At 54.6% G+C, this 26717-nt stretch overlaps 1 protein-coding gene across 1 annotated transcript; it reads left to right on the top strand.

The window, feature by feature from the left end:
* The first annotated feature begins 16084 nt into the window (after positions 1-16084).
* LOC125932826 (membrane-spanning 4-domains subfamily A member 15) lies at positions 16085-26332 on the top strand. Its single transcript, XM_049645474.1, has 6 exons — positions 16085-16315; positions 18817-18939; positions 19940-19996; positions 21924-22016; positions 22394-22507; positions 23414-26332. Exons 1-6 carry the CDS (start codon positions 16085-16087, stop codon positions 23528-23530), a joined length of 735 nt encoding a protein of 244 aa, XP_049501431.1. The 3' UTR covers positions 23531-26332.
* The last annotated feature ends 385 nt before the right edge of the window (positions 26333-26717 follow it).

The raw sequence follows: 26717 nt of genomic DNA, 5'->3' as shown, positions 1-26717 counted from the left end.
GGCTCCAGGCCCCGAGCCGTCAGCCCAGAGCCCGACGCGGGGCTCGAACTCACGGACCGCGAGATCGTGACCCGGCTGAAGTCGGACGCTTAACCGACTGCGCCACCCAGGCGCCCCTGGATCTCAGATGGTCTTACTTGCAGGTCTGGCAGTTGGAAAGCTTGTCTGTCAACAGGGACAACTGGTCCGCTTGTCTCTCCTTGTCCAGCAGGCGAGCCCGGGTTTCTTTACAAGGCAGCCTCAGTAGTCCAAGGAGCAACAAGACAGAATGAGCCCCAACACGCAAACGCTTTCCAGGTCTCTGCTTGCATCACACTTTCACCACTGTTCCGTTGGCCAAAGAAGGTTACGTGTCCAAGCCCAGCATCCAGGAGGGAAGGTCCACCCAAAGACACGGAAACAGGGAAGGGAAGAATTTGTGGCCATTTTTACAATTTACACCAGAGGAAGGTGATGGCCTCAGATCCTTGCCTTTCAGACAACTCCAACCATATTCAGTGCCAACCCAGCCAACAACCCTACCACTGGCCTGGCCAACACTACAGGCCCTGCCAGCCCTTCCTTCCCCAATGACGCTCCAGTGGTAAAACACCCCGAAGGTGTAGCTCATTTTGTCCAGCAATAGATGACACAGGATGCCCGTTTCAGCACCAAGGAGGAGCCATTGCAGCAGAAATCTCCCCTTCTCCCTGAAACCTCCGTGCCCGTGGCCTTAACACCATTGCTGGGCCCAGACGAACAACCATTTTCTCCCTTCTTTATTCCTCAGCTTCATTTCTGTTTGTTATTGATGTCTTCGGGGTTTTTTTTTAATTCATAAATAATGTCCCCTGGGCTCTAGGCATCTTTTGACCTTGGCGAACTGCAGGGTGCATTTGCCCCCGAGCTCCTGGTGTGTACGCACCATAGAGATCACTGCTAAAGTGGTGCCTCGGCCACGGAGCGCTTGGAGGTCCAGCTCCGGCCCCTTCCCCAGGCACGCCGTCACCCCCAAGAAGCAGAGGGAGCAGCAGGGGGTGCGCACACTGTGGCCAGCACTCGTGGGGGGATGAGTGGAAGAGGGAGATGCACACACACGCCACCTGCTGGAGCTCTGGAATCATGCCCCACCCCCACCCCAAAGGGCGAGCTATCCGATGTGCAAGACATACATGCTAATTTAAAGCGCGACTCTTCCTTGACAAGAGGTACCTTTCCCCATTGGCACAACGAAGCCCTATGGACTAACAGGGCCCCCGCATGTGCCTTTCACCCCATCGACAGTCAGCTGTGGGAGGCGCCCCTTCATCTCTACCCTCCTCCAGAGCCCTGGCTCTAGTCTACGAGCAGGGACAAGGTCAAGATGCTGGAAACTATATTCCTGGTGCCACGCAAGAGGGCGGCAGGGTTCCTTACAGACTCCAGGATGATTTGCAACTGACGCATCGAGGAGAGGACCCACAACCTTTCTCTTGCTAACGTGGTATCTTCTCCTCAAAGGACTTCAATCAATAATGATGCTCAGGCATTTCTTTTCTACCAGGAGTAAAGAAGAGTGGGCAGCGCAATGCATGGAGAGCTAAACCCCATCCTATCACACCTGAGAGCCTGGAGCCCCCCAGGCCAGGACTTCTGGGTGACACACTGTTGTCACCAATCACCAGAGGACCCTGTGACCACCATGGACCCCTTCGAGTGTGTTTCCAGACACCGTTCTAATCCAAGAGCTAGAGGGCTAGGAAGGCAAGGGGGATGGGCACCTAATATGTGTGCGGCACCTACGTTTCACAGAGCTTGGGTATTTAGTCCCCGGCAATAATCCAGGTGGGTATTCTCAGCCCATTTCACAGGTGAGGAAACAGAGACTCAGGGAAAAATCCTTCTCTGAGCCTCAGCCACAGAGCAGTGGACACAAAACAGGCCCACACCCCAGAGCTCTTTTGAGCACCCCTGTCTTCCAGTTCCTTCTGCTTCCTTTCTTCTCCAAAGGGTTTCAGTTCCCATGTATACCCCACAGGTAGGGAAGCAGCACTGCTGGCCTGAGAGCAGTGCCCGGACATGGTGCTAGGGAGGGTGGGGGAGGAACCCCTGGGGGAATCTATTCTCACCCCACCAGGGGGGGAAACTTGGAGGCAGGGATCCAAAATGCCAGCTCAAGGCTACACCTTCTTCGTCATCCTTACTCAAGACCTGCACCCCAAGCAGCCCCTGGGCTGCATCCCTGATTCAGACCACTGCCAGGACAGTGAAAGAGGAGGGGAGGGACACACGACCATGTGCTGGGCACCACGTAGATACTGTCATCTTGTATAGATAGGGGTTCAGTACTTGCTATATGCCAAGGGTACACCCAGGTGAAAATCCAAATATTTAACAACTGATACATCAATGGCACCAACAAATTTGGATAAGCAAAGGCCCCGGTGCTGGAACAGGGTTCTGGAGGCGCACGGCTCTGGCCAGGCATTAGCCCTTTAGTTGTTGGATCAAGAGGAAGTGAGAGGGCCTAACCACTGGACAGATGAGTCTGGAGGTTTCAGGGGCCCAGGGTGACAAGAATGAAAGCATTTCCTTATTACAGTAACCAGTATGCTGTGCATCAGTCTCCCCTGGTGCGGCATCATCCCGGGTACAAAATGGAACAGAACCAACATGGCCCCCATCCTCTTAGAGCTCACCATCCAGCAGGAAATCTTACAATAAAGGAACTCTCTACCCCTGCTGTCTTGTGGAATCCCCAAAACATAACTTACAGATGAGGAAACAGAGGCGCAGAGAATAACTCACCCAGAGTCCCACCATGACAAAGTCAGTGGAACGAAGTACAAAGAGCTCCTGATGCTGTGTAGTTTCCTATCAATATAGCAATGTTTCAGAATATATAAAGGATTCTCCACACTCAATGGTAAGAAAACAAATACTCAATGGTAAAGAAAACAAATGGCAAGAAAACAAACCATCCACTTACAAAATGGACAAAACACTTGAACAGGCACTTAAAGAATATTGAATTGCAAATAAGCAGTTGAAGAGATGTTCAACACAGTCACCACGCCATGATGAGACACCACCACAAGCCTACTAGAATGGACGGAATAAAATATACCGATAATGCCCAGTGCTGATGAGAGTGAGGAGCAACTGGAAATCGCATGCGTTGCTGGTGGGAATATAAGTGGCATTGCCACTCTGGAAAACAGCTTGTTGGACTATTACGAAGTTCTGTATCATGCTTCCTCTGTGACTCAGCAGTCTCTGTCCTGGGTATTTATCCTAGAGAACGTGAGATTTATTTTCACACAAAATCCTGGACACACATGCTCATAGAAGCTCTATTCAAATAACCAAAAACTGCGAGTGATGCAAATGTGCTTCACTGGATGAATGCTGGAGCTACCTTACCCGTCCAGTGGAATACCTCTCAGCAACGAAAAGGAGGAAGCTGTGGATACACGCAGCTTGGATCTCAAAGGCATATCATGAGTTTTGAAAAAGCCCATCCCAAAGGATTGCAACTTGTATGAGCCCATGTATACGACACTCTCAAAGTGGTGAAATTACAGATGGAGAACAGATCAGTGGTTGCAGGGGTTATGGTTAGAAGGAGGCTGAGTGGGGTGCCTGGGTGGCTCAGTCAGTTAAGCGTCCGACTTCAGCTCAGGTCATGATCTCATGGTTTGTGGGTTCAAGGCCTGTGTCAGGCTCTGTGCTGACAGCTCAGGGCCTGGAGCCTGCTTCCATTCTGTCTCCCTCTCTCTCTGCTCCTCCCCCACTCATACGCACGTTCTCTCTCTCTCTCTCTCTCTCTCTCTCAAAAATAAATAAAATTAAAACATTAAAAAATTTTAGAAGGAGGCTGTAATAATGGCCCAAAAGAGGGAGCATCTTGGTGGCAATGGGACAGTTCTGTGTCCTGATTGTGGTGACAGGGACATGAATCCACACATGTGACCAAATTACATAGAACTATACACCCAAAAAGTGAAGTTAAACACTGGGAAAACCTAAATATTCAAAAGTCAGGCACTTTTCTTCTAATATTAAACAAATTTTGAATTATAAATACAAAAGTAGGGACACCTGGGTGGCTCAGTTGGTTAACTGTCTGACTTCAGCTCAGGTCATGATCTCACTGCTCGTGGGTTTGAGCCCCACATCGGGCTCGGAGCCTGGAGTCTGCTTCATATTATGTGTCTCCCTCTCTTTCTGCCCTCCCCCACTTCAGTCTGTCTCTCTCTCTCTCTCAAAAATAAACATTTAAAAAAATTTTTAAAAGAAAGCAATACAAAAGCATATTTTATTTCTCACCATGAAAAAATAGCTCTCCTCACTGAAAGCCCACTAGAAACAATAACAACTCAACTTGATAAATACCCTGATGTTCAGATTGTAGCCTCTAAATATCATTTCCTGCCAAAAAGCAGGGCTGGGGTTCCTGGGTGGCTCAGTCGGTTAAGCATCTGACTCTTGATTTCACCTCAGGTCTTGATCTCATTGTTCATGAGATCAAGCTTCACATTGGGCTCTGTGCTGACAGCGAGACACCTGCTTGGGATTCTCTCTCCCTCTCTGACCTCTCCCTCTCTCTCTGCCCCTTCCCCACTCATGCGTGTACGTGCTCTCTCTCTCTCTCTCTCTCAAAATAAATAAACTTTTTAAAAATAATAAAATTAATAAGATAAAATAAAAAGAAGCAAGTCTCCTTGAAGAATGGACTAAAGTATAGGAATACGTTGGACCAGAAAGAGGAAACAGCCAGTGGCCACAGCGATCATCTCAGAAGGATGCCAGAGCCAGTTAGAAGGGGCTCCCACTGGCCAAAAAAGGAATAATCTGAAAATCAAGAATAATGACAACAGCAATAAGAATCACAAAACAATGCCTGTGATGAGCTGAAATACATGGCCTCCTAGTCGTGGTATTTTTAAAACTGGTCACCTTTATTCCTAGGTATTTTTACAGGGTTTGGTGCAATTGTAAATGGGATCGATTCCTTGATTTCTCTTTCTGCTGTCTCATTAGTGGTGTATAGAAATGCAACTGATTTCTGCACATTAATTTTATATCCTGTGACTTTGCCGAGTTCATGGATCAGTTCTAGCAGGTTTTTGAGAGGAGGCTTTGGGTTTTCCACATAGAATACCATGTCATCTGCGAAGAGTGAAAGTTTGACTTCCTCCTTGCTGATTTGGATGCCTTTTATTTCTTTGTGTTGTCTGATTGCTGAGGCTAGCACATCCAACATTATGTTGGGTATCTGTGGGGAGAGTGGACATCCCTGTCATGTTTCTGACCTTAGGGGAAAAGATCTCAGTTTTTTCCCTATCGAGGATGATATTGGCAGTGGGTCTTTCGTATATGGCTTTTATGATCATGAGTATGATCCTTCTATCCCTACTTTCTTGGGGATGCTGTATTTTCTCAAGAAAATACAAGAAAGGATGCTGTATTTTCTCAAATGCTTTCTCTGCATCTATTGAGAGGATCATGTGGTTCTTATCATTTCTTTTATTAATGTGATGTATCATGTTGATTGATTTGTGGATATTGAACCATCCCTGTAGCCCAGGAATATACCCCACTTGATCGTGGTGAATAATTCTTTTAAATATTTTTGGATCCAGTTTGCTAGTATCTTGTTGAGAACTTTTGCATCCATGTTCATCAAGGAAATTGGTCTATAGTTCTCTTTTTTAGTGGGGTCTGTCTGGTTTTAGAATCAAGGTAATGCTGGCCTCATAGAATGAGTTTGGAAGTTTTCCTTCCATTTCTATTTTTTGGAACAGATTCAAAAGAATAGGTGTTAACTCTTCTTTAAATGTGTGGTACAGCAGCACTATCGACAATAGCCAAATTATGGAAAGAGCCCAAATGTCCATGAACCAATGAATGGGTAAAGAAGATGTGATATATATACATATATATATATGTATATATATATATATGTATATATATATACACATATATATATGTATATATATACACATATATGTATATATACACATATATGTATATGTATATGTATATATATACACATATATATGTGTATATATATGTATGTGTGTATATATACACACATACATACATATACACACACACACACACATAATGGAATACTACTCAGCAGTCAAAGAGAATGAAAGCTCACCATTTGCAACAATGGGAATGGAACTAGAGTTATTATGCTAAGTGAAATAAGCCAGAGAAAAACAAATATATGATTTCACTCATATGTGGAATTTAAGATACAAAACAAATGAACATAAGGAAGGAAAGGAAAAATAACATAAAAACAGAGAGGGAGACAAACCATAAGAGACTCTTAGAGAATAAATTGAGGGTTGCTGGTGGGGTGTTGGGAGGGTGGATGGGCTAAAGGAGTGATGGACGTTAAGGAGGACACTTGTTGGGATGAGCACTGGGTGTTATATGTAAGTGATGAATCACTTAATTCTATTCCTGAAATCATTATTACACCACATGCTAACTAACTTGGGTTTAAATTTTTTTAAAAAAAGGGCACCTTTAGAGGTTTCCAAAGGCCATACCCTCTATTCTAAAAACTGACAAATAACAGGAGAGAATGGAGCATTTCTAAAAGGAAAAGCAAGGGCAGGAATCACTCTGCTAGAGAGCAGGGCTGTCCACAGGTCATCAGCGGGGACAACAGCTCCAAGTGGTGGGTGAGGATGGGGTCGGGCTTCACACTGGGCTCAGTCTGGAGCTTCCATTTCTCTTGCTATTTCTAGTTCTTAGAGGGCCAATATAGCTTGTCTGATCCTTGGCCTATGGTCACTGATGTGGGAGATGAAAGGGCCACCATAAAGACAGGAATGGCTTCAGTTAGCTATCACCACAACAGGGCTGTGTAACAAACAACTATGAAACCTCATGGGCATACCACAAGCAGCATCTATTTTTGCTCACGGGTCTATAGGTCAGCGCGTCAGTTCTCCTGATCTGATCCGGGCTTGGCAGGATTCCCAAGTGCGTTTGCATTCACCTGAGGGTCAGCTACATGGCCCTGCTGACCTTGGCAGCACTCTCTCACACGCATGGGGCCTCGGTGTGGACAACTGGGCAGACTGGCTTTGCAGCCCGGGTCTCATCCTCCAGCAGGCCAGCCTGGACATGTTCTGTGGCAAATGTAAATTTCCAGGACAGAACAGAAGGAGCCAAGGCCTCCTGAGGCCTCAGGTCAGAACCAGCACATGGCCGTGTCTGCCTCTTTCCATTGGCAAAGGATGCCTCAAGGCAGCCCAGATTCAAGGTTCTGGGAGAACGGACTCCAGTTCTAGCTGCAAGAGGTGTGGATACATGAAGCAGTAGAGAACTGGGGCCATTTTTTCAGTCAACTTGTCACACTTCTGTCCCTGGTTTGAGTGAGAGCTGGCCCAGGCTATGCCCTTCGACCATCTCCCGTGCCATCTTGATGCCATAGGTCCCGTGTGGTCCTCCTGACTTTGCAGAGGCCTCTAGGGTGATAGTGACATGAACCTGAATCCAGAAACCGATGCACAAATTCTCCGTGCCTGTGCTACTTGAAGACCACCCTGTCCGCACACACACACACACACACACACACACACGCAAACACGCTCACACAACCTCACACACATCCTTATACACTCATAACATGTTCACACACCCATACATTCCCACACTCACGTGTACCCATGTTCAAATGCACAGTCACTTATGCCGATTCATTTACACATATCACATGTGCTCACACTCACATACACTCATGCATACTATACATGCTCACACGTACACATTCACACACACAGGTTGCAAACATACTCACACATCCATCCCCATGCCCCCACCAGCTCACATACTCGCCCCTCCACTCACACACGCTGCCCCCTGCCGCTGGAAAGCTGTGCACCTGGCCTCTCTGATCTAACGGGGGGTAGGCAAGTTCAGGGGAAGGAAGTCCGGCAGCCTCCTGGTGAGTCTCAGAGCGTCCCTCCTCGCTGCAGGAGGGTGAAGGCCAGTGTGGATCCCACTCACGGCTCTGGTGCTAACAGTGGGACCCCAGCAGGCCACTTGCTTCTCTGGGCCTCGGTTTCCCCTTCTGTACACGGAAGGAAGGAACTAAGCGCTCTTCTGGGCGATTCCTCAGCTTCCTCAGCCCCTGCCAGGTGGGTGGAGGGCTCAGAGCCAGGAGGGGCTTGAGAACCTCCCAGAGGCAGCAACTCCCCCAGCGGAGCGGGTTTCCAAGCCCCACGCGAATAGGAAGCCTTTCACAGGAATATGTGTGAACTCAGAAGAGGCGAGCAGAGGCAGCAGGGAGCGAGCGGCGCGGGCAGAGCGGAGGAGGCAGCTCGGTGAGTACCCGAGGCACAGCGGCCAGCTGCCTGGTCCCGGGGGGAGGGGGCGTATGCTGGGAAGTGGCGCAGGGGCATCGGATCCCGCAGGGATTGAGGAAGAGACCACTGGGCCAAGAATGCTGTGACCGGGGTTCTTACCCCACCTGGCAGTAAGAGGGGGCAGGACAGCTCCCTCCCGGGCCCCATCTGAACTACTGGCCTCCCGCTGACCGGCACCTGCCGGCTCAGGACCCCCAGTGGCAGGTGAAGGAGGGACATCTGTCTGCTCTCAAAGCCAGTCTGAGATGACTCAGGTATCCCCTGGAGACCCTAGGACCTTAATCATCCTTCTGGGGATATGGAGTCTTCCTCTCCACCCCAAGTGGGGCAGAAAGATGATTCTGACGCAGACATAGGCACCCTGCCCTTTTGCTTCTCCAAGGGAAAGAGAAGGACGTGCAGGGAAACTGAGCTGGAAAGGGGTTTAGGGCAAATATTGTCCGGACCCCCATTCATAGATGGGGGAAGGGAGGCCTACCCAAGGGAAGGGGCTGTCCCCGCCCACAGGTCTTCAGGGAGTGTGAGCAGCAGAGCAGAGCGGGACCCTGCTGAGGGGCCAAGGGGTGGGCGTGGGCCGGTCTGGAGGGTGGAGGGTGTGGGGAGCGGTGAGGCCCGCCCTCCTCCATCACGTGTTATGCATCTGCTGGCGTCCTTTGCAGGCCAGTGGGGCAGATCCCGGAAGGCTGGGATTGGAAGAGCCTGGTCAGGGACCCCCCCCTTCCCCCCACCCCCACCCCCCCAGCCCCACCCCGACCCCGGCAGCCCGATGCCACAGGGTCAGACTTAGAAGGCGCACATTCCTGCCTGGTCGACAGTGGCGGGGTCTGGAAGCAGGGATCTAGACAGGGGAAGCGGACGGGACATCCTTGGAAGCCTAGAGCACCTCCGTTGCCACCAACATCGTAGCCGCGCATTTGACGGATGGGGAATCTGAGACCCGGGGAGGTTAAGCAACCAGGTCATGCAGCTGACTGAGCTCGTAGACTGGTCGGGTGGATTCTTCCCGGGTTAACCCTGGGCACTACGACCTTCACCACTAGGCAGAGAGGCCTCCTCCTAGTTGTGCAGCGCCCCCCCCCCCCCCACCAGATGTGCTCCTGCACATTTTTACCCAAGTCTTCTTCCTCTCGAGCCTCTCTCTTCCAGCTGGTAACACCGCTCCATGCTGTTCCAACTGTGAATGAGCAAAGCTGCTTCTGGCTCCTCGTGAATAAAGATGATGTCCTGAGATGCTCACGAGACAAGTCCTGGCTGCAGGGGGGCGGGGAGGGTCAGTCTATGACTCTGGTTGCAGCCAAAGGCAGTGAGGTCCATGAGTTAGTGCAGTCGAAGACCAAGGACATTGGATCGATGCAGGGAAGCTGGTGCAGTCAGTGCCCTGGGGCTCGCTGAGGCCATCTGGGGCAACCCCTTGCCCCAACGGTATGACCCCTAGATCGAGGTGGGGGCCGCAGGGAGTTGGGGAAGAGCAGAGGGTAGAGTCAGAGGGCCTAGGTCTGTGCCCCCACTCGGTTCCCCTTCCAGACCAGATGACCCCGGGTAAGCCACCTGCTCATCTTCAAAGAGACAGGTAATGAGCCCCGCCTCCTGGGTGGAATGTGCTGGGCCGCTGGGCCCCTGCCTGTCCCGGAGGGTCCTGGAGAACAGTCCCCAGCCAGGGCACCGTTCACCTCACCCCAAGCTCCAGAGCCACAGAATCCGAGTGCTGGCAGGGGATTTAGGGACCCACCATCCCCTGGCCCCATTTTACAGATGGGGAAGCTGAGACTCATGAAGAAAAAGTGACTTGCCCCCGATCAGACACCTCACTTGATGCCTCTGAGCCCAGTTTCCTTACCAGCAAGATGGGAAGGAGGATAGTATCTAACTCAATAGGTCGTTAACAGCAGGAGAAGCTGGACCGGCCCTGTGCTGGGCGCCAGGTGGGGCACCCTGTCTTATAAAAACAGTGACTGTGTCGGGCGGAATCAGGGCAGCCCCGTGGCTTTTCTGGATGCTCTCAGAAGAGACGATCAGCCCCAATTTGCCCACCTGGGGGCGCCGGTCTTGTGTCACGTCATGGCTAGATTTAGGGCGCGTGGTCCTCAGCCCGGCACACCGCATGTAACAAGGGGACTTGGTGCATCTTGCTTTTCCACCGGCTTCCCCTCCTTCCCCCTCCCCCCAGCTGGGGGACGGCAGGGTCTGGGTAATGGGAAGGAGAGGAGGGGGCAGGGAGACGGGTACCTGACCGCTGCTCTAGTCAGCTGGCTTCACCCTCCCTGAGACCGATTCTCTGCAGAGGGGTCTTATGGGATCTATGGAGACACCCCCGTCTCCTGGGAACCCCCCCCCCCAGCTCCTCCCTCCGGTCCAAATTGCAGGGGATGCCTATCAGTTTCTCCAAGCCTCCCTAAAACAGGCAGTCATTCTTGTCTCCAGGTGAACACACAGTGCCCAGATCACTCTAAATGTTCCCTCCCAAATCCTCTCCCAGTCTCCACTCCCCACCCTGCAGATGCAGGTATGACATCATCTAGCAGGTCCTCGGCCCCCTGCTTTTCAAGTCCCCCAACCCGGGCCATCCGTGGCATAGCTCGCCCCTAGCATGGTCCCAGCGGAGACCTCTGTTTTAACGTCCCTGGCAAATATGCCCAAGGGCGAGGTCCACAGCCTGTCCCTCTCGACCACACCGCTATTTCTGACCCTCTGTGTACCGGTCTGCAAAATGGGCTGAGTAACAATTACCTCACAGGGCTATTGTAAAGGTCCATGGCTCCCATACAGATGACAGTTCTTTACAAACTGTAAAGGACAGTGCCTACGAGGGGCCAGCACTACCCCTGCTCATTCAGCCACTCGTAACTTGCCTATTGGTGATGTCTAGGTGTCTTCTGCGTCTGTCACAGGCAGTCATGTCCCCTGGTGGGCACCCTGTAAACTCCTGGAGGCAGGGGACCATGACTCTCCCTCTTTTCCACCTGCCTGACCTTGGCACACATGCACAGTGTTTAGGCGAGCTGGCTGATCGGTTGGCAAAGAAAGAAGAATTCTCTTTCTGGGTGTCACAGAGCTGGCAGCACGGCCCAGGTGCAGCAGAGGGGTGGCCCCCAGCCTGAGGGTGCCGAGGTGCTGGTCGAGGCTGCAAGGGTAGGTAGAGAGGAGAGATTGCAAGTCTCAGGAGCTATGTGACACATCCTGAGGGTGCCGAGGTGCTGGCCAAGGCTGCAGGGGTGGGTAGAGAGGGGAGATTGCAAGTCTCGGGAGCTATGTGATGTGTCCGTGCTCGGGCAGCCCCACCCCGCCCGCCTTAGCACCCGAGACCCTATTTCTGTAGGTGTTTTCTCTTCTCCGGAGGAGGGCGAGGTCTCACCTCCCGCCCCAGGGACGTGTTGTTAATTCCGACTGGCTCCCTTCCGGGGGCTGCTCAGCACCCAGGAGGAGCCCCAGGGAAGGCTCCTACACGAGCCACAACCTGCCCTGGGTGTCCAGACGGGTGTTCACCGTCCCCGTCCCCCGTGAAGCGACAGTTCCACAGACAAAGCGGTGAGGTTTGTTCCATTGAAACCTTGTGTCCTTCTACCCTAAGATCCTGTCCTTCTCTGCTCTTGGGTGTTCCGATCTTTTCTAGATGCTGGCGAGAACACGGGTGGTTTCCAGTGAACTGCCTTGGGGAGGCAGAAGGTTGGAGGCTCGCTCGCTCGGTTGTTTTGCACGCGCTTGCTGCTCTGCAGACTCTAAGCATTTTAGAAGCGTCACTCCAGGGAGTGGGGCTCCAGCGCTGGCCCCCTCCCTCTGACAAAGGCAGGGGCCAAACCCAGGAGTGAGCGAGTTCCTCAAAGTCAGAGCTCCTCCTCCAGGGAGGCAGGAGTCCAGGGCCCAGACCAGTTCTTCCACTGAGGTGCTGTGTGACCTTGGGAGACACCCTCACCCTCTCTGAACCTCCGTTTCCTCATCTCTAAAACAGCTAATAGCCCAGGACTGTCTCTCCCTTAGAGGAAGAAGAGGGCTCACTGTTCCTTGTTCACACACCACACGGCAAGGACCTGTGGGGCCGGCGGTCCCCCTCGCCCCAGACTCCCATCCTTCCGGGGCCAGATCCCTTCGACCTCCCTCCACCAACCTCTCCCGGCACTGGCCCTGCTCCCCACTGCGAGGTGCTGTGAGGGCAGGACGTCAGTCTTGACTCACCTCTGTATTCTCAGCCCCTATATTTGGTGCCCATGATAAATGCTCATTAGCCATCTGTGGGACTGAATGGCAAACTTCTCTTGCTTCTCCTCTTAGACGCTAGGCTCCTTGGAGGACGTGGGCTCTGCGTCTGACCCCCAGTTACATTCATTTCTCGAGAGTGTAACAGTCAGGAGAAGCTAGGTGATGCTGCTGTAACAAACAGCTCCATAAAGGTTTATCTCTGCCTCGTGTTCCTGTCCCCTGGGAGCTCTTCTCTCCGTTGTCCTCACTCAGGGACCCAGGCAGACAGAGAGCAGCCTCTGTCTGGGATACTGTTAGTCACTGTGACAAAGAGAAAAAGAGCCCTGTGGTGTCTTTCCCTGATACCTAAATGCCTCCACCCAGAAGCTGCGTGTGTGTGAATGTCCTTCCAACCACATTTATTTAGCAAAAACAAGTCATGTGGCCACACCAAATATATGGTGCCCAGATCGGAAAAGCTAGAACAACGAGCAAACGGTAACCATGGCTGCCACTGGGGCAGCAACAGGGGGACACGGGCAGGCTTTGGAGATGGGCTAACTTGGACTTGAACGCTGGCTTTGCCATTTAGCAACCTTGTCACCTGGGGCAATCCCTCTACTGCTCAGAGCCCCTGTTGTCTCATCTGTAGAATAAGCCTCCAACAATTATCAAAGCATCCTTCTGAGGATAAGAAATACCACTTATGAAGTGCCTAGAAAAGAGTAAGCCCTCAAAAAAAAAAAAAAAAATCTAAGAGCACCTGAGTGGTTCAGTTGCTTAAGCATCCGACTTGTGATTTCTGCTCAGATTATGATCTCACAGTTCGTGAGATCGAGTCCCACACTGGGCTCTGTGCTGACAGCATGGAGCCTGCTTGGGATTCTCTCCCTCCCTCTCTCTCTGCCCCTCCCTGCTCATGCTCTCTCTCTCTCTCTCTCTCTCTCTCTCTCAAATAAACATAAAAAAAACTTTATTAAAAAATATATCTATTATAAGCTCTTGTTAACCTTGTAGCCAGCAGCGTGAAGCAAGATAGAGCTCCATCACTGTGAATTGGTTTAGAAAGTTCCAGAGACATTCACAATGAGATGGGATCGTACCAACATCGCTTTGAAACGGGAACCCGGAAGGGGCGCCTGACACCCCCACAGCACTTTGCCAATTTCCAAGACTCTCTTATCCATCCGTGTTCACATTTCAGCCTCACCATGAAACTCTGAGGCAGGTGCACACCCATCATTATGCCTGTTTCGTAGGCTCGTAGACTGGCTCGGAGCAGTTCAACATCTTGCGCCGACGCACAGCAAATGATCAATATCAACAATAGTTGAAGCAGTAGCCAAAATTTACTGAGCATTTCTTATGCCCGGCACCATGCCAGGCAGTGTTCTGAGAAAGGGTTGGCAACCTGGAGCCCACAGACGAGATCCGGCCCCGTTTGTCTTGGTAAATGGAGTCCGGGCATGTGTGGCCTGTGTCCGCTTGAAGCTACTGTGGAAGCCTCGAGATTGCAACAGAGGCCCTGGGGCCCCACGGAGCCCAAGATATTTACGGTCTGACTCCTTACAGACATTTGCCAGCCCCGTTCTAAGCAGTTTTCGTATCTAGTAATGATCATTTCAGTGTGAGTTTCTAGGGACGAGAGCCCCAGGAGAGTGGGCGCTTTATGGGGAAGTCACAGCATAACCGGTGTGCAGCTCGGTCCTTGCCACCGCACATTGTCACTCCTCCCAGGGTGCGGGGAGCCAAGTTCGGAAGCCCTTTCGAAATGACAGATGACTTCCGTCACCCCCTAAACACCGGCAGACGTTTGCCCCGTGTTCCCGCATCTGAGTCCTTGGCGGGGTGCCTCCAGCCGTGGAAAACTTTGCGTAACAGCCTGTGGGTGCTTGTCACTCTGTTTTCTGTGCAGCAGGCCCTACGCCGTCCACCGATGTAGGTCGGACGCATCGCAAATAAGTGGCTCAGAGGCTCCCCAGGAGACACACACGTGTTTCGAGCACGGTCACCCCAGGACAGGGAGGCTTGAGCCCTCGTCAGCTGAGCCTTTGCAGAACCACAAAGAATTTGCTGCTTGGTCTATGTGCTGGCTCTCCCCCAGAGAAAAGGGTGTGACAGCACTCAGAGCACAGGAAAATAAGGCACTACAAGTAACTTTTCAGGGCGTCTGGGTGGCTCAGTCAATTAAGCATCCAACTCTTGATATCGGCTCAGGTCATGATCTCACGCTTCGCGGGATCGAGCCCTGCATCGGGCTCTATGCTGACAGCATGCATCCTGCTTGGGATTCTCTCTCTCTCCCTCTCTCTCTGCCCCTCCCCTACTCGCTCTCTCTCTCTCTCTCTCAAAAATAAATGAATAAACATTTTTAAAACATTTTTTAAGAGGTAAAAAAAATTAACTGCTCATCGTGACCTGTTTACATCTATTTTTTTAAATGTGTTTTTTTTTTTTTGAGGGGTTGGAGGGGCAAGAAACAGAGAGAGAGGGAGACAGAGGATCCCAAGCAGGCTCTGAGCTGTCAACACAGAGCCTGACATGGGGCTCGAACCCCTGAACTGTGAGATCATGACCTGACCCAAGGTCAGATGCTTAACTAATGAAGCCACCCAGGTGCCCCCATACATAATATTAAAAAAACAACATTTTATGCAAACAGCATTATAACACATCAGTCTAAAAGACGGCTTTAATCAAGTTGGTGTGCATTATCTCATCTAATTCATGCCAAATCCTATGAGATTGGTCATAGTGGTATTATCCCCACTTTATAGATAAGCAAACGAGGCAAGGGGAGGTGGCCGTCTTGTCCCATGTCTCAAGTAACAAGAGCAGCCAGGATTCAAACGCTGACTTCTGTCTCCTCAGCCTGCACTGAACCAACTGATCCAATGAGAAGGCTGACTTTTTAATGTCACTGTGTGATCTGGCAGATTCGCTAGTCGCTCTTCTGTGCCCGAGTAAGATCACCTTCTGACAGCTGGGTGCTTCTCCCCAAAGCGTTCACTCGGGTCAACCACACACAGCGCTTCCATAAGGCATGCATTTCTCAGCTACATAAATAGCAGTTGTTTGGGTGGCCAGAGAGAAAGCGTCCATGGCCAGAAATGACCCAGGGGCATTATTTACACAAGCTCATGAGCCGAGCTGAGGGACAGGAAATGGCAGGTGGGTAGATCAGCTCTGCCTCATACTAGCTGTGTGTCCTTGGGCAAGTCACTTGCCCTCTCTGGAGAAGCGAGGTGGTTTAAGTACATGGTCCTCCTAAAGGTCCTTTCCCTGTAATACAGCACAGAGACTGAGAGCGGGGCCTCTGGGGTCAGAGACAGGAATTCAAGTCTTGGCCCTGCCTCTCCTAGAGGCCTTGATCTAGGACATCCCTTCACTTCTTGGGGGGCGAAGCTTCGCCAAGGACAGTCGGTGACTCGGGTGCCATCGTCAGGGACCGCGGTGAGCAGGCACGTTGTTTATACACGAAAAGGCTCTCCGCAAATGTGTAACCAGCAGCACCGTCATTCTCTCCCGAGCCCTCGTCGCCCAGGCCGTCCAGCACCATGTCCGCAGCTCCCGCCAGCAACGGCGTGTTCGTCGTCATCCCGCCCAGCGACGCCGGCGGCCTCCGCCCGCCTCCAGCCATCCTGCCCACCCCCTTGTGCCAGCCTCCCGGGGTGATGCAGTTTGAGGAGCCGCCGCTGGGGGCACAGACCCCAAGGGCCACCCAGCCGTCCGACCTGCGGCCCACGGAGACGGAGACGTTCCTGACGGGAGAGCCCAAAGCTTTAGGGGTAAGGAGACACCCCCCGCCCCCCACCCCCCTCCCAGGCCACCTGAGGCCTGTGCGCACAGGTGCCGGGAGGGAGCGTCCCAGCACCGGAGCACTCACGGACACCTCGGAAAGGGGCAGGCGGTCCATCTATACTTAGTGAGGACTTGAAGATTCCCCTGTGCACCAGACAGACAGACCCATCCCCCCTGGAGCTCACAGAGACCACACCAGCCAAGAAATGGCGAACATGACTCCAAATAGGGTACTTCGGTAAAAAATGACGGATGTGGGAGGGACGACGCTAGTGATGGGGGACAGCCAGGTCTCCGTGGGGAGATGGCAGGGAGGCTACAACCTGGATGCCGAAGCCACGGGAACACGGGGAGCAAGGGGAAGGGCTCATCAGGTGGAGGGGGCAGCAGGTGCAAAGGCCCTGAGGTGGGAACACGTGCGGCTCGTTCAAGATGAAATAGAAGGTTAACATGCTGGAATGAGAAGGGGGAGAGGAAGAAGGGAAAGGAGATGGAAGCTGGAGAGGTGGGCAGGGGACAGCTCCTGCGGGTCCATGAGAGATGTCCCATGAGGTCTTTGCCAATCTCAGATGGCCTTGAGTTGTTGGTCTCCGGGCGGGAAGAAAATATCAAATAGGTAGATAGACGGACAGGCAGAGAGGCAGACATATTCATCCTCATACATACATATATAGTGTCTTCAGTTTGTCCCTTGGCCTCAGTTTCCCCAAATGGAAGATGTAAACCTAGCTGAGGCAATGGCGGTGGTGATGACGGCGGTGATGACAGCTGTCGTCTCCCGGGCACGCACTGAGCATGGAATTTGCAGGCCCTGGCTCCTTAGATTCCCATCACCACCTTGTGAGACGGTGACCATGGCTCCCGTCGGACAGATTAGGAAACAGAGGCTTATCAAGGCTAAGTCACTGGCCCGAGGCCACCCAGCTGCTAAGTGGCATCCTGTACCCCAGGATGGCCTGACCGTACAGTTCTGTTTTCAACCCCACCGCTCTGTAGCACGCAGGAGCTCTGGCTTGAACAAGCTGGAATTCGAGATTCTACGCTAAAGGCTGCACCACGTCCACTAGTGTGCAAAGGGACCAGACACCGTGCACGGAGACGGGGTCATCAGCCCCTGGAATCCCGAAGCCTCAGAGAGACCTGGGAACCCATGACCTCCAAAGGAATCCAACAAGACAAATCCACATTGCCGGAGAACCCAGAGAGTGGAAACTACGCATGGGTGTTTGGGAGTGTCACCAGTAGACGAACACCAGCTTTCGAGGTGGCTGGCCAGCCACTTCAGCGCTGGGAGACCCCAGGCAAGTCGCTGGACATCTCTGAGCCTCAGTGTCCTCATCTCCAAATTAGGATAATAACACCGACCTCACCGTGTTGGGATTCGAGGAGGCCACGTCTATAAAACACGCAGCACGTTGCTTAGTGAGGACGGGCACGGGGCCGGAGGTAGCTGGTGTTCCGTGAGCAGTAATGGCAGGGGTGGGAATGTCCAGGAGCAGGAGAAGAGCCCGCAGAGGACAGCCGGGCTGGCGGCGGGGACCCCGTGCCACATAAGGAAACTTCAAAGACGAAAGATGTGCAGCTGAAGAGAGAACAGGAGAGAATATCCAAGGGGGGGGTGTGCCTATAAATATCCAAATCCTTGACACACGGAAAGACATGCCTATTCCACGTGATCCCAAGAAAACGTTCCCCAGTCATCTGCTCCCAGTCAGAACTGCCCGTAAACGGACCACAGTGGTTTGCGTGGTGGTGGGCACCTCCCCACTGAGGGCTGGGGGGTGCTATTAAGAAGCCAGGAGCTGGAAAGTTAGGCAGAGGTTGAATGGGGGGGGGGTGGCCTTCAACGTCCCTGCTCCGTTCTAGAACTCAATCGTTACCGAAAACGTATGGGGAAAAAAAAACGTGGCAGAACTTACCAGAAGCCCACATGTCCCCTTCCTTGGGAAAACCGTCCTACTTCTGGGAATGGATCAGCTTCGAAAAACCCAAATCCGAGTCCAGATGTCAGCTCCCCGCACACAGCTGGAATGGATCGGTGACAGGCACTGAAATGAGAGAGATGCTCAAGGAGATATTCTCTGCAGGCTGCAGGGCGACGAGGAGGGAAAGGGTGAGAAATCCGGTGCAGGGAATGTTGTGCCATTGAAACGAGACCTCAGAAAACCGGGTAGCAACCCAGCGGTTGCTGGGCAATCCGGTTGCTGTCCGGATGCCGGACATCCACGGGTCAGAGCACAAAGCAGATGCAGATCCGTAGAAACGCGGCAACAGGCGGGGGGGGGGGGGGGCTCAGATGTGGGAGCTGGCTTTCCTCCTTAAGACAGTCCTTGATGGTTGCTATAAGGATGTCTCCTCAAAAGAGCAGAATCGGAGTTTAGTTCCAAGCATCACGGTGGGGGGGGGGGGGGGGGGAGTGCAGGTTCTCCCCGCGGCCGACAGGGGGCGGTGTGGAGCCCGCCCGGCTGAGCCGCGCCTGCTCCCGCAGACCGTCCAGATCCTCATCGGCCTCATCCACCTGGGCTTCGGCAGCGTGCTGCTCATGGTCCGCCGCGGCCACGTGGGGATGCTCTTCATCGAAGGCGGCGTCCCCTTCTGGGGAGGAGCCTGCGTGAGTGCCGGGGGGCCATCTGGGGCTCGCCTTTCACCTCCACAGCCGCCCCCTCCTACATTCCCTGGGGCACAGCCGCCCCGGGAGGAAGGGGCCTGAATCTAAATCCAGCTCCTAACTGCAAACCCTACTCCAGGCGCCGCTCCTGCCTAGGAAAAGCTCCCAGCCAAGAGCCAAGAGGATGGGACGCAGGGCTAAAGGGCACTAACCACCTGGGTATTACCTGAATGCCAAGCCTCACCCCCAGAAACCCTTCTACTCCCCCTCATGGGTCCCAGCCCTGCAAGAGCTCCGTCCCCTGGGAGTCTGACCAGCTCCGAACCCCCCACCCCCCACCCCAGCCCATTCCTGTGCTCACAGCCCGCCAGGCCCGCCTGGCCGTCCACTCCTGCAGCAGAATCGGGGAGCACGTGGCCAGTGGGCAATCTCGAACGTCAAGAGAGCACTTCAGGGTTTACATAGCCCCATCTATGTCTCCCAGGTGCCCCGGGGAGGGGGGGGGGGCTGTGCAGACTTGGGAGTGAGGCCAGTGGGGTCTGAATCCTAGCACTACTGTGGGTCACCATGGAGTCAGTCACTCAGTCTCCAGGCGTGGCGTCCTCGTCCTCGTCTGAAAAGCATAGTCCTGGCCCTGCCTGTCCTCTAGTTTGAGAAAATCAAAAACTAACGCGAGTAGGAGCTAATTACCAGCAAATGGTGACCATCACTTTGCAACAATTCCCCCTTTAGAGAGAGCCAGATTTGCATGAGATGTGAATGATGTCCCTCGAAAACATTCACCTTGCCAGCTACCGCCCTAGTTCCCGGGACAGGCCCCTAGTAACCAGGGGACACCCTTACAGAGAGATCCCAAGGTTGTTGGCCAGGAGGCAGGGAAGGTGACAGCCAAGGGGCCGCTGCCCTCGCCCTGGTGCCCACGGCCTTGACAGAGCCCAGGCATGGTGTGACCTGCCCCGTGTCCCGGCCGAAGCCTCACCGGGGTCCCCTCGTCTCCACACAGTTCGTCATCTCAGGGTCCCTCTCCGTGGCAGCCGAGAAGAACCACACCAGCTGCCTCGTAAGTCTGAATGGGGGACCCGGGGCCACGGCTGAGTCCTCTCCACTCTGCCCCTCCCGTCCATTCACTCACTCAACAAACATTCCCTGGGGGCCTGCTGAGTGCCCAGTGCCCGAGGACAGCCAGACAGCACAGACACAGGACAGGAGGAACCAAGCAAGATACACTTTCGACATACAATACAGGGCAGCAAGTGAGGGTCCACAGACGGAGTGCTCATGGCCCTTCAGAGAAAAGGTCTCTTGGAAGAGGAGGAGGCTAAGCGAGGCCTTGGTGGGCTGGGAGGACTTAGAAATCCGGCGGTGGGAAAAGCATGAGAAGACAAGGAGAAGGCCTGGGCAGGGTTGCTATGGAAACCATGTGTGGCTCCACGAGACCGGGGCAGAGGTCTGGGGAGACAAGTGGAAAGAAATCAGACGGAGAGACACGTGGAAAGAAATCAGACAGAGAGACGCGCTTGGTCGTCATGGGTAGTGGCTGGGACCCCTCTGCGGGCAATGGGAGGCGATGTGGGCTTTGCAGGGGAGCGCATCCAGCCAGCAGGCTCCAGGCTCAGCACAGCAGGGAAGGCCAAGGCCCTGCCCTCCTGGGACTTACACTCCAGTGTCTGGTAACAGTTACAGACAGTCTGGTAACAGTTACAGATCTGTAAGTAGTTACAGATCGTGAAAAGCGCCACAAAGAAGCGGGGCAGGGGGGGCGGGGGGAGAAGGGGGAGGAATAACGGGTGTCATTCCGCTCAGCCCGGACAGTCTAGGGTCCTGGGGCAGGTGCCACCGAGCTCGCTGTTCAGAGGGAGATAGCCACAGAAGAGCCCGGGGACCAGTATCCCATGGGGAAGAGGCTGGCCGTGGGGACAGAAGCCAGGGCAGATTATAAGAGATGAAGGAGGCAGAGAGGGAGGACACAACAGAGAGGGCGAGGGGAGGGAGACGAATCAGGGCCTAAAGGAGACTGTGGGATTTATTTTAAGGGCCTTTATTTAAGGGAGGCCACTGCGAGCAGAAGCAGGGACCCATTGTCCTATTTGGACTCTCGGGAGCCGTCCGGTGCTGGGCCAGGTGGAGAATAGGTCACAACCGGGCAGGACTGGACTCGGGGACCCTCAGGCTGTGAAGTCCAGGAGCTCAGGGACCTGACTTGTCTCAGCGCTCACAGCGCCTCTGACAGCATCTGGCTGCAACACATACTCAACAGCACTTGGTTGGATTAATTGACCAATTCGTTGATTTCCCGTGAGGCCACTCAGGGCCCCATGACCTCCTCGATGGCATAAAAAAAGAAAAGAAAAGCAAAAGAAGAGTCAGGGATCTTTGAACCTGAGTGGGTCCCACAGTTCCAATCCCCCGATGTAAGGCCAGGGCAATGCAGCCAGAAGGTTCCAGCTGCTGGGTCAAAAGAGCATCAGGTTTTGGCTGCTGAGGGAGGGTGAGCCCTGAGTGACCGTCTGGACCACCCAGACATCCCCTTGACCCGAAGCCCGGGGCCTCCCCGTGAGCGGTTGGCCTACCCTCACCTCAGCACCTGCCCCTAGACTCTCCCCTGCCCCCTGCGCCCTGGGGTCTGCAGTGTGGAATCTCACGGAAGCGACCCCATCACCCTCCCAGCTGGGCCTCGGTGTCCACAGCAGAGGAGGGCCTCCCTGACTCTTGCTCCTGGGGCAGCTGCGCCCGCAGGGCACAGGCCTGGGGGGCGGGCACCGCGCGGGTAGGCAGGGACCCTGCTGGAGACCCCGCCCACAGTGAAAGCGGCAGGGCGACCCTGAGGCGTGGGAGGAGCACCGGAGAAGGGAGAGGGGTCAGAAACGCATGCGTGGCAGGGTGGCCACTGAGCCCTGGCCCAGGGAGGCGGGGGCGGGAGGGCTGTTGCCCCTTCCTCTGTCCCTTCTCCTCCTGGCCTCTTCCCTCTGCTCCTCTCCCTCCTGCAGGTGAGAAGCAGCCTGGGGACAAACATTCTCAGCGCCGTGGCGGCCTTTGCGGGGACAGCCATTCTGCTCATGGATTTCGGTGTCACTAACTGGGTGTGTTGTCAGACGCCCCCCCCCCCACCCCCCGGAGTGGAGAGCATGGGAGAGCCACATCCAGGAGGTGGGGGGGAGGCGAGAGTGAGCCCTGGGCCTGGGCGGAGTTTGTCAGTCCCCACAGACCCCATGGGGGCATAGACCCCGTGACCCCATTCCCAGGCCTGGGGACACGGAGGGGCAGCCCCGCGGAGGGAAGGGGAGGGCACAGGACGCACGGCAGGAGGCCTGGCTCGAGCTCCAGCTCCAGCTCCAGCTCCAGCTCCAGCTCCAGCTCTGCCAGCCTGGCTGTGGGACCTCGGGCAAGTTACCGTCGCCCTGGGGTCCTTCCTCCCATAGAGCCCCGGGCTTGCCTTGACTGTGGGTGTGGTCCCCAGGATGTGGGCAGGGGCTATCTGGCCGTGCTTACCATCTTCACCATCCTGGAGTTCTTCATTGCGGTCATTGCCACCCACTTCGGGTGTCAAGCCACCCGCGCTCAAGCCAACACGGTGAGTACCCCACCCCCAGCCGCCCACCCCACCCGGGGCCTCTGAGGAGGGCTGCTGGCTGGGAAGGCTCTGCTTCCAGCCTCTTCCTTCTTCCTTCGGGAAAGCAATTGGGAGCGGCAACGAGTCCCTTTTCCTCCCCTCTGCGTCTCCCCGCCACCCCACTCTTGCACATCTGGGGACCCAGCGAAGTCTTTGGGCAGGATGGAACTATTCTCCTCGCGACCGCAAGGGGGCGCCAGGACCAAGGGACCAGCGGCTCTGGGAGCCTGGTTGCAGAGCCCGGGGAGGTCCTGGAGGGCAGTACTGTGCACAGAGGCGTTCGCAGGCCGTGAGGCACAGACAGGGGCATCACAGAGGGCAGCGCGCTTCAGGGGGAAATTAGCTTAGCTTCCCCAAATCTGGAGGACAGTGAAGACAGGAAGGGGGGGGCGGGTAGGGCGTTGGTGGAGTAAAGGCAGCCTCAGGCGGGAAAGGCAGGCCGTAGGGTGGGGGGTGCTGCTTGGGAGGTGGCTTTGTGCAAACTGGGAGGTGAGGCCACTGAAAGGCTTTGCGCGGAGGAGTGCGCGCTCACAGGGAGGGAAACTAATCCGGAGGGTCGGCCTTGAACCTTGAACACCCAAGGGAGGGAACCGGGGCAGGGGCCGCCCAGGGAGAAAGAACGCCCGAACTTTAGCTCCTAGAGTAAGGCGACTCTTGTCTCTTTTGTTCACTGCTGCACTCCCAACGCCTCATCGGCCCCCGTAAATATTTTTGAAATATTAGTGGAGCCGGTGAGTCAGCCTATTATTCCCTTACGGAATTCATTACTAGGGCGCTGTTCTCAGAATGACCACAGGGGGGCACTGCTGCAACACCGCCCGGAGGCACCAGAGCCCTCCAGGACCGTCGGGGGTTCTTTCTTTGCAGTCTGTGATTTTCCTGCCCAACGCCTTCAGCGCTGACTTCAACATCCCCAGCCCCGCAGCCTCTCCGCCCCCCGCCTACGACAATGTGGCATATGTGCCCAAGGAGTCATCCGAGTAGAGGTCATTCCGCCGGTTGGAGTCCAGCCTGTCCCCCGTGGGCCCAGCCTTTCCCCCACCCCCACCGCGTTAATCTGGGGGCAGCCCATCCCCCCACCCCATCCTCACACATCGCGGCACCCAGGTGAAGTGTTCCCCGGGGACGTCTGTCCCACACATCTCCCTCAGTGGCTTCTTTCCTAAAAGAGCTAGTTGATGTCAAGGGTGAGTGTCCCTCACTCAGCTCCCTGGGCCCTGTCACCCTTCTGGAACTGTCCCCATGTGCTGCTCTGCATTTCTCTCGGTTTCCTCGGGGGAATCCCTGGCCTCAATGGCAGACAGGTTCAAGGCTGCCCTCGGGTCTTGGGAAGACCGTTAAGCTCAGGAGCCCAGAATCCTCCAGAAAAGAGTCCAAGTGCTGAGGCCACACAGCTGACCGTGGCCTGACCTCAGGCCTCCAGGCCCCAGGACCAGCTCTCTGCTTTGCAATCATGGCAATGTCATGAGCCTCAGTTTTCCCACCTGGAAACTAACGCATTAACTACATGGCATTCAAGGCCCTTCCCAGGGCTCCCCGAAGTCCTGGTCTAAGTCAGGCGATGTCCCCCCACGCCCCCTGGAGAAGCTCATTTTCCTTATGTATTAAATGGAGTCAGGTTTGGGGAGGGTGCAGGGGAGGGCTGAGGCCAGCCCACTGCACCCCAGTCAGCATCCACAGGTGCACAGCCATGGCAGCCCCTCCCCCCCCGGGGACCAGAGCTTCCCCTGAAGGTCACTGTGAGCTGAGCTGGGGTCTGAGGCAAAGGACACACCCCTACCAGATGTCAGAGGTCCTGGTGGGTGGCTCGTCTCATCCATACCACAGAGGGAAATAAACAGTGTGGCTTACTTACACTTTGAACTGGTCTCACCGCAATGACTTTTTCTTTTTAACCACAGGGGCTTCGAAGGCTTGTCCCATATTTATTAGAAGATCTGTGTCCCCTTGGCACAGAAAGGGGGCATCTGTGGGAGCTGGAGTCTGGGTGGTATGATCCCGGCACTTGGTCTGGCCCCACCTGAGCCCAGACGAGCAGGCATCCATATCCCCATTCTACAACTGAGCTTGAAGAGATCGAATCAAGTGCCCAAGGCCACTGGGCTAGCGAGAGGCAATGCTGGGATTTGAACCTAGCTCCCGCTAACGTCGGAGTCTGTGTGTCACCACCCGGCTCTCCAGGTCCAAAACCAAGTGCTTTCCACCAACCCCTTCCCCTCCTGCCTCCTGCTTTTTCATCCCAAAGACGGGTTGGCTGCGTTTTTCAGCATCCACACTTCTTCATCTAACAAGCTCCTGCTCCTGCCTCAAGACCCTATTTGACTGTTGCCCCTTCCGTGAGGTCTTCCCAAAGGCAGGCAGTTGGCTGGTGCCGTTCAGCCCTTTCAGGAAGCCCTGGTCCCCAGGTCCTGCGAGTGCAGAGTTGGGGTGGGGTTACAACCAGCTCTGGCTTTCAGAATCCCTAGACCAGATCGGAGGACTCACAGCGGGGAGTTTTGTGCGGTTTAATTTTCCCAGTGTGAAAATTGCAGCGTGTCCCTTCTCTCCCAGCTTGAAAGCCACCCACCTCAAAAGCCTTCAACTACGGGCTTCCTTTCTCTCTTTTTGATGGAGTCTGCTTCCTCCCTTCCCACTCGCTCTGCTGAAATTGTTCTCTCCAAGGCTGCTGCCATGCTTGGTGACCTCCTCGTCACCAAGATCAATGGGCTTTTAAAAAGCCTTGTTTTAATAACGACCGCTCCATCCATCCCTTAAAATTCACCTCCCCTGGACTCCTCTGGGCACTGCACGCTCTTCGGCAAGAGCTTCTTGAGCACCTGCTGTGTGTCCGGGCTCTGGGGACACCGGGAGTTGGCCGACGTCTCTGCCCTCGTGGCGCTTACGTTGGCTTCCAAATCCGCCTCCCACCCAGACCTCTCCTGTGAGCCAGCTCCAGCATTGGCTTTCCTCCCACTGACAAGGAATTTGCAGCCTCTGTTCCAGCTCAAACCATTTTCCCTCCTGGGTCTCCTGTGTCAGTCAGTGCCCAAGGCAGAATCTGAGAGCCAACTTGGTCCCCGCACACTCATCCCCACGTATGATCACCCACGCGATTCTCCTGGCTCTTACCAACTCGGACCCCTCCCTCCAGCCTCCTCCCAGCACCTTTGGACCACTGTCATCTCTCACCCACATTGTGACATCTGTCAGCTGACCTTATAGCCTGTGTCCCCTGCTCTCAGCTGGCTCTGCCCATTTCTAGGCTAGATAACAGCCAGAGGGAATTTTCTAAGGCACAAAAGCCATGGGGTTACTGCCCTGCCACTTGGGGCTCTCCTTTGCCCTGAGGCTAAAGTCCAGGAGTCCCAGGGAGGTTTACAAAGCCCTGGAGACAGAGCCTGCTCCCCTCTCTTGTCTCTCCCCATCCTCCTCCGGCGCGTGACCCGCAGCCATACTGAACCTGGGAGACCCTTCTGCCTGGAGAGCAGTCCCTGCTGGCCCCCGTTCTCCCATCTGTCCCACTGAGCTCCCACCCTCCTTCAGACCTCCGTGTAGGTGCCACTTCCTCCAGGAAGCCTTCCCTATCCCCATCCTTCTCTCCCCCGTCTAGGTGAGGTAGCCTCTGCTGGGCTGTTCACACAGCCACACATCCAGGGTCACATCTCGTCCCCGCCAGGCAGCTGCCTGCCTACCTGACCCTCTTCCCCGCTGGGCTGTATCAGTTTCCTGCAGCTGCTGTAACTAATTTCTACAAACTCAGTGTTTTCAACAACACATTCATCCTCTGGAGGTCAGGAGTCCTGAGGTCAAGGTAATTGGCAAGGCCAAGTGCCTTCTGGAAGCTCTAGGGGAGAATCCGTTTTCCTTCCTTTTTCCAGCTTTCAGGGCCCTGCGGCAACCCTTGGCGGGTGACCCTGGCCTCCACCTTCAAAGCCAGCAGCCCTTCCGGTCGCTCTCACCGACTCAGCTCCTCCTGCCTCCCTCCTGGAGGGCCCCTGTGATTATATGGGGTCCACCCGCTAGGCCAGGATGATGCCCCCTTCTCAGGACCCTTAACTCAATGGCATCTGCAAAGTCTTTCTACTGCAGGGGGTAACCAAGTCATAGGTTCCAGGATTAGGATGTGTACATTGCCAGGCGGGGCGGGGGGGGGGTCCCTATCCTGCCTGTCACGGCCCCCAAGCTCCTCAAG

This window comes from Panthera uncia, chromosome D1 (genome assembly GCF_023721935.1).
Source record: "Panthera uncia isolate 11264 chromosome D1, Puncia_PCG_1.0, whole genome shotgun sequence".
In the NCBI taxonomy this organism is placed as follows: domain Eukaryota; kingdom Metazoa; phylum Chordata; class Mammalia; order Carnivora; family Felidae; genus Panthera; species Panthera uncia.
This window is presented reverse-complemented; position numbering and strand designations above follow the sequence as displayed.

Excerpts from the sequence above, each read along its gene's own strand:
- LOC125932826 (XM_049645474.1), top strand. The coding sequence starts at position 16,085 with ATGTCCGCAGCTCCCGCCAGCAACGGCGTGTTCGTCGTCATCCCGCCC. Across the intron at positions 16,316-18,816 it reads GAGAGCCCAAAGCTTTAGGG|ACCGTCCAGATCCTCATCGG; the intron begins GTAAGGAGACAC and ends CTGCTCCCGCAG. Across the intron at positions 19,997-21,923 it reads AGAACCACACCAGCTGCCTC|GTGAGAAGCAGCCTGGGGAC; the intron begins GTAAGTCTGAAT and ends TCCCTCCTGCAG.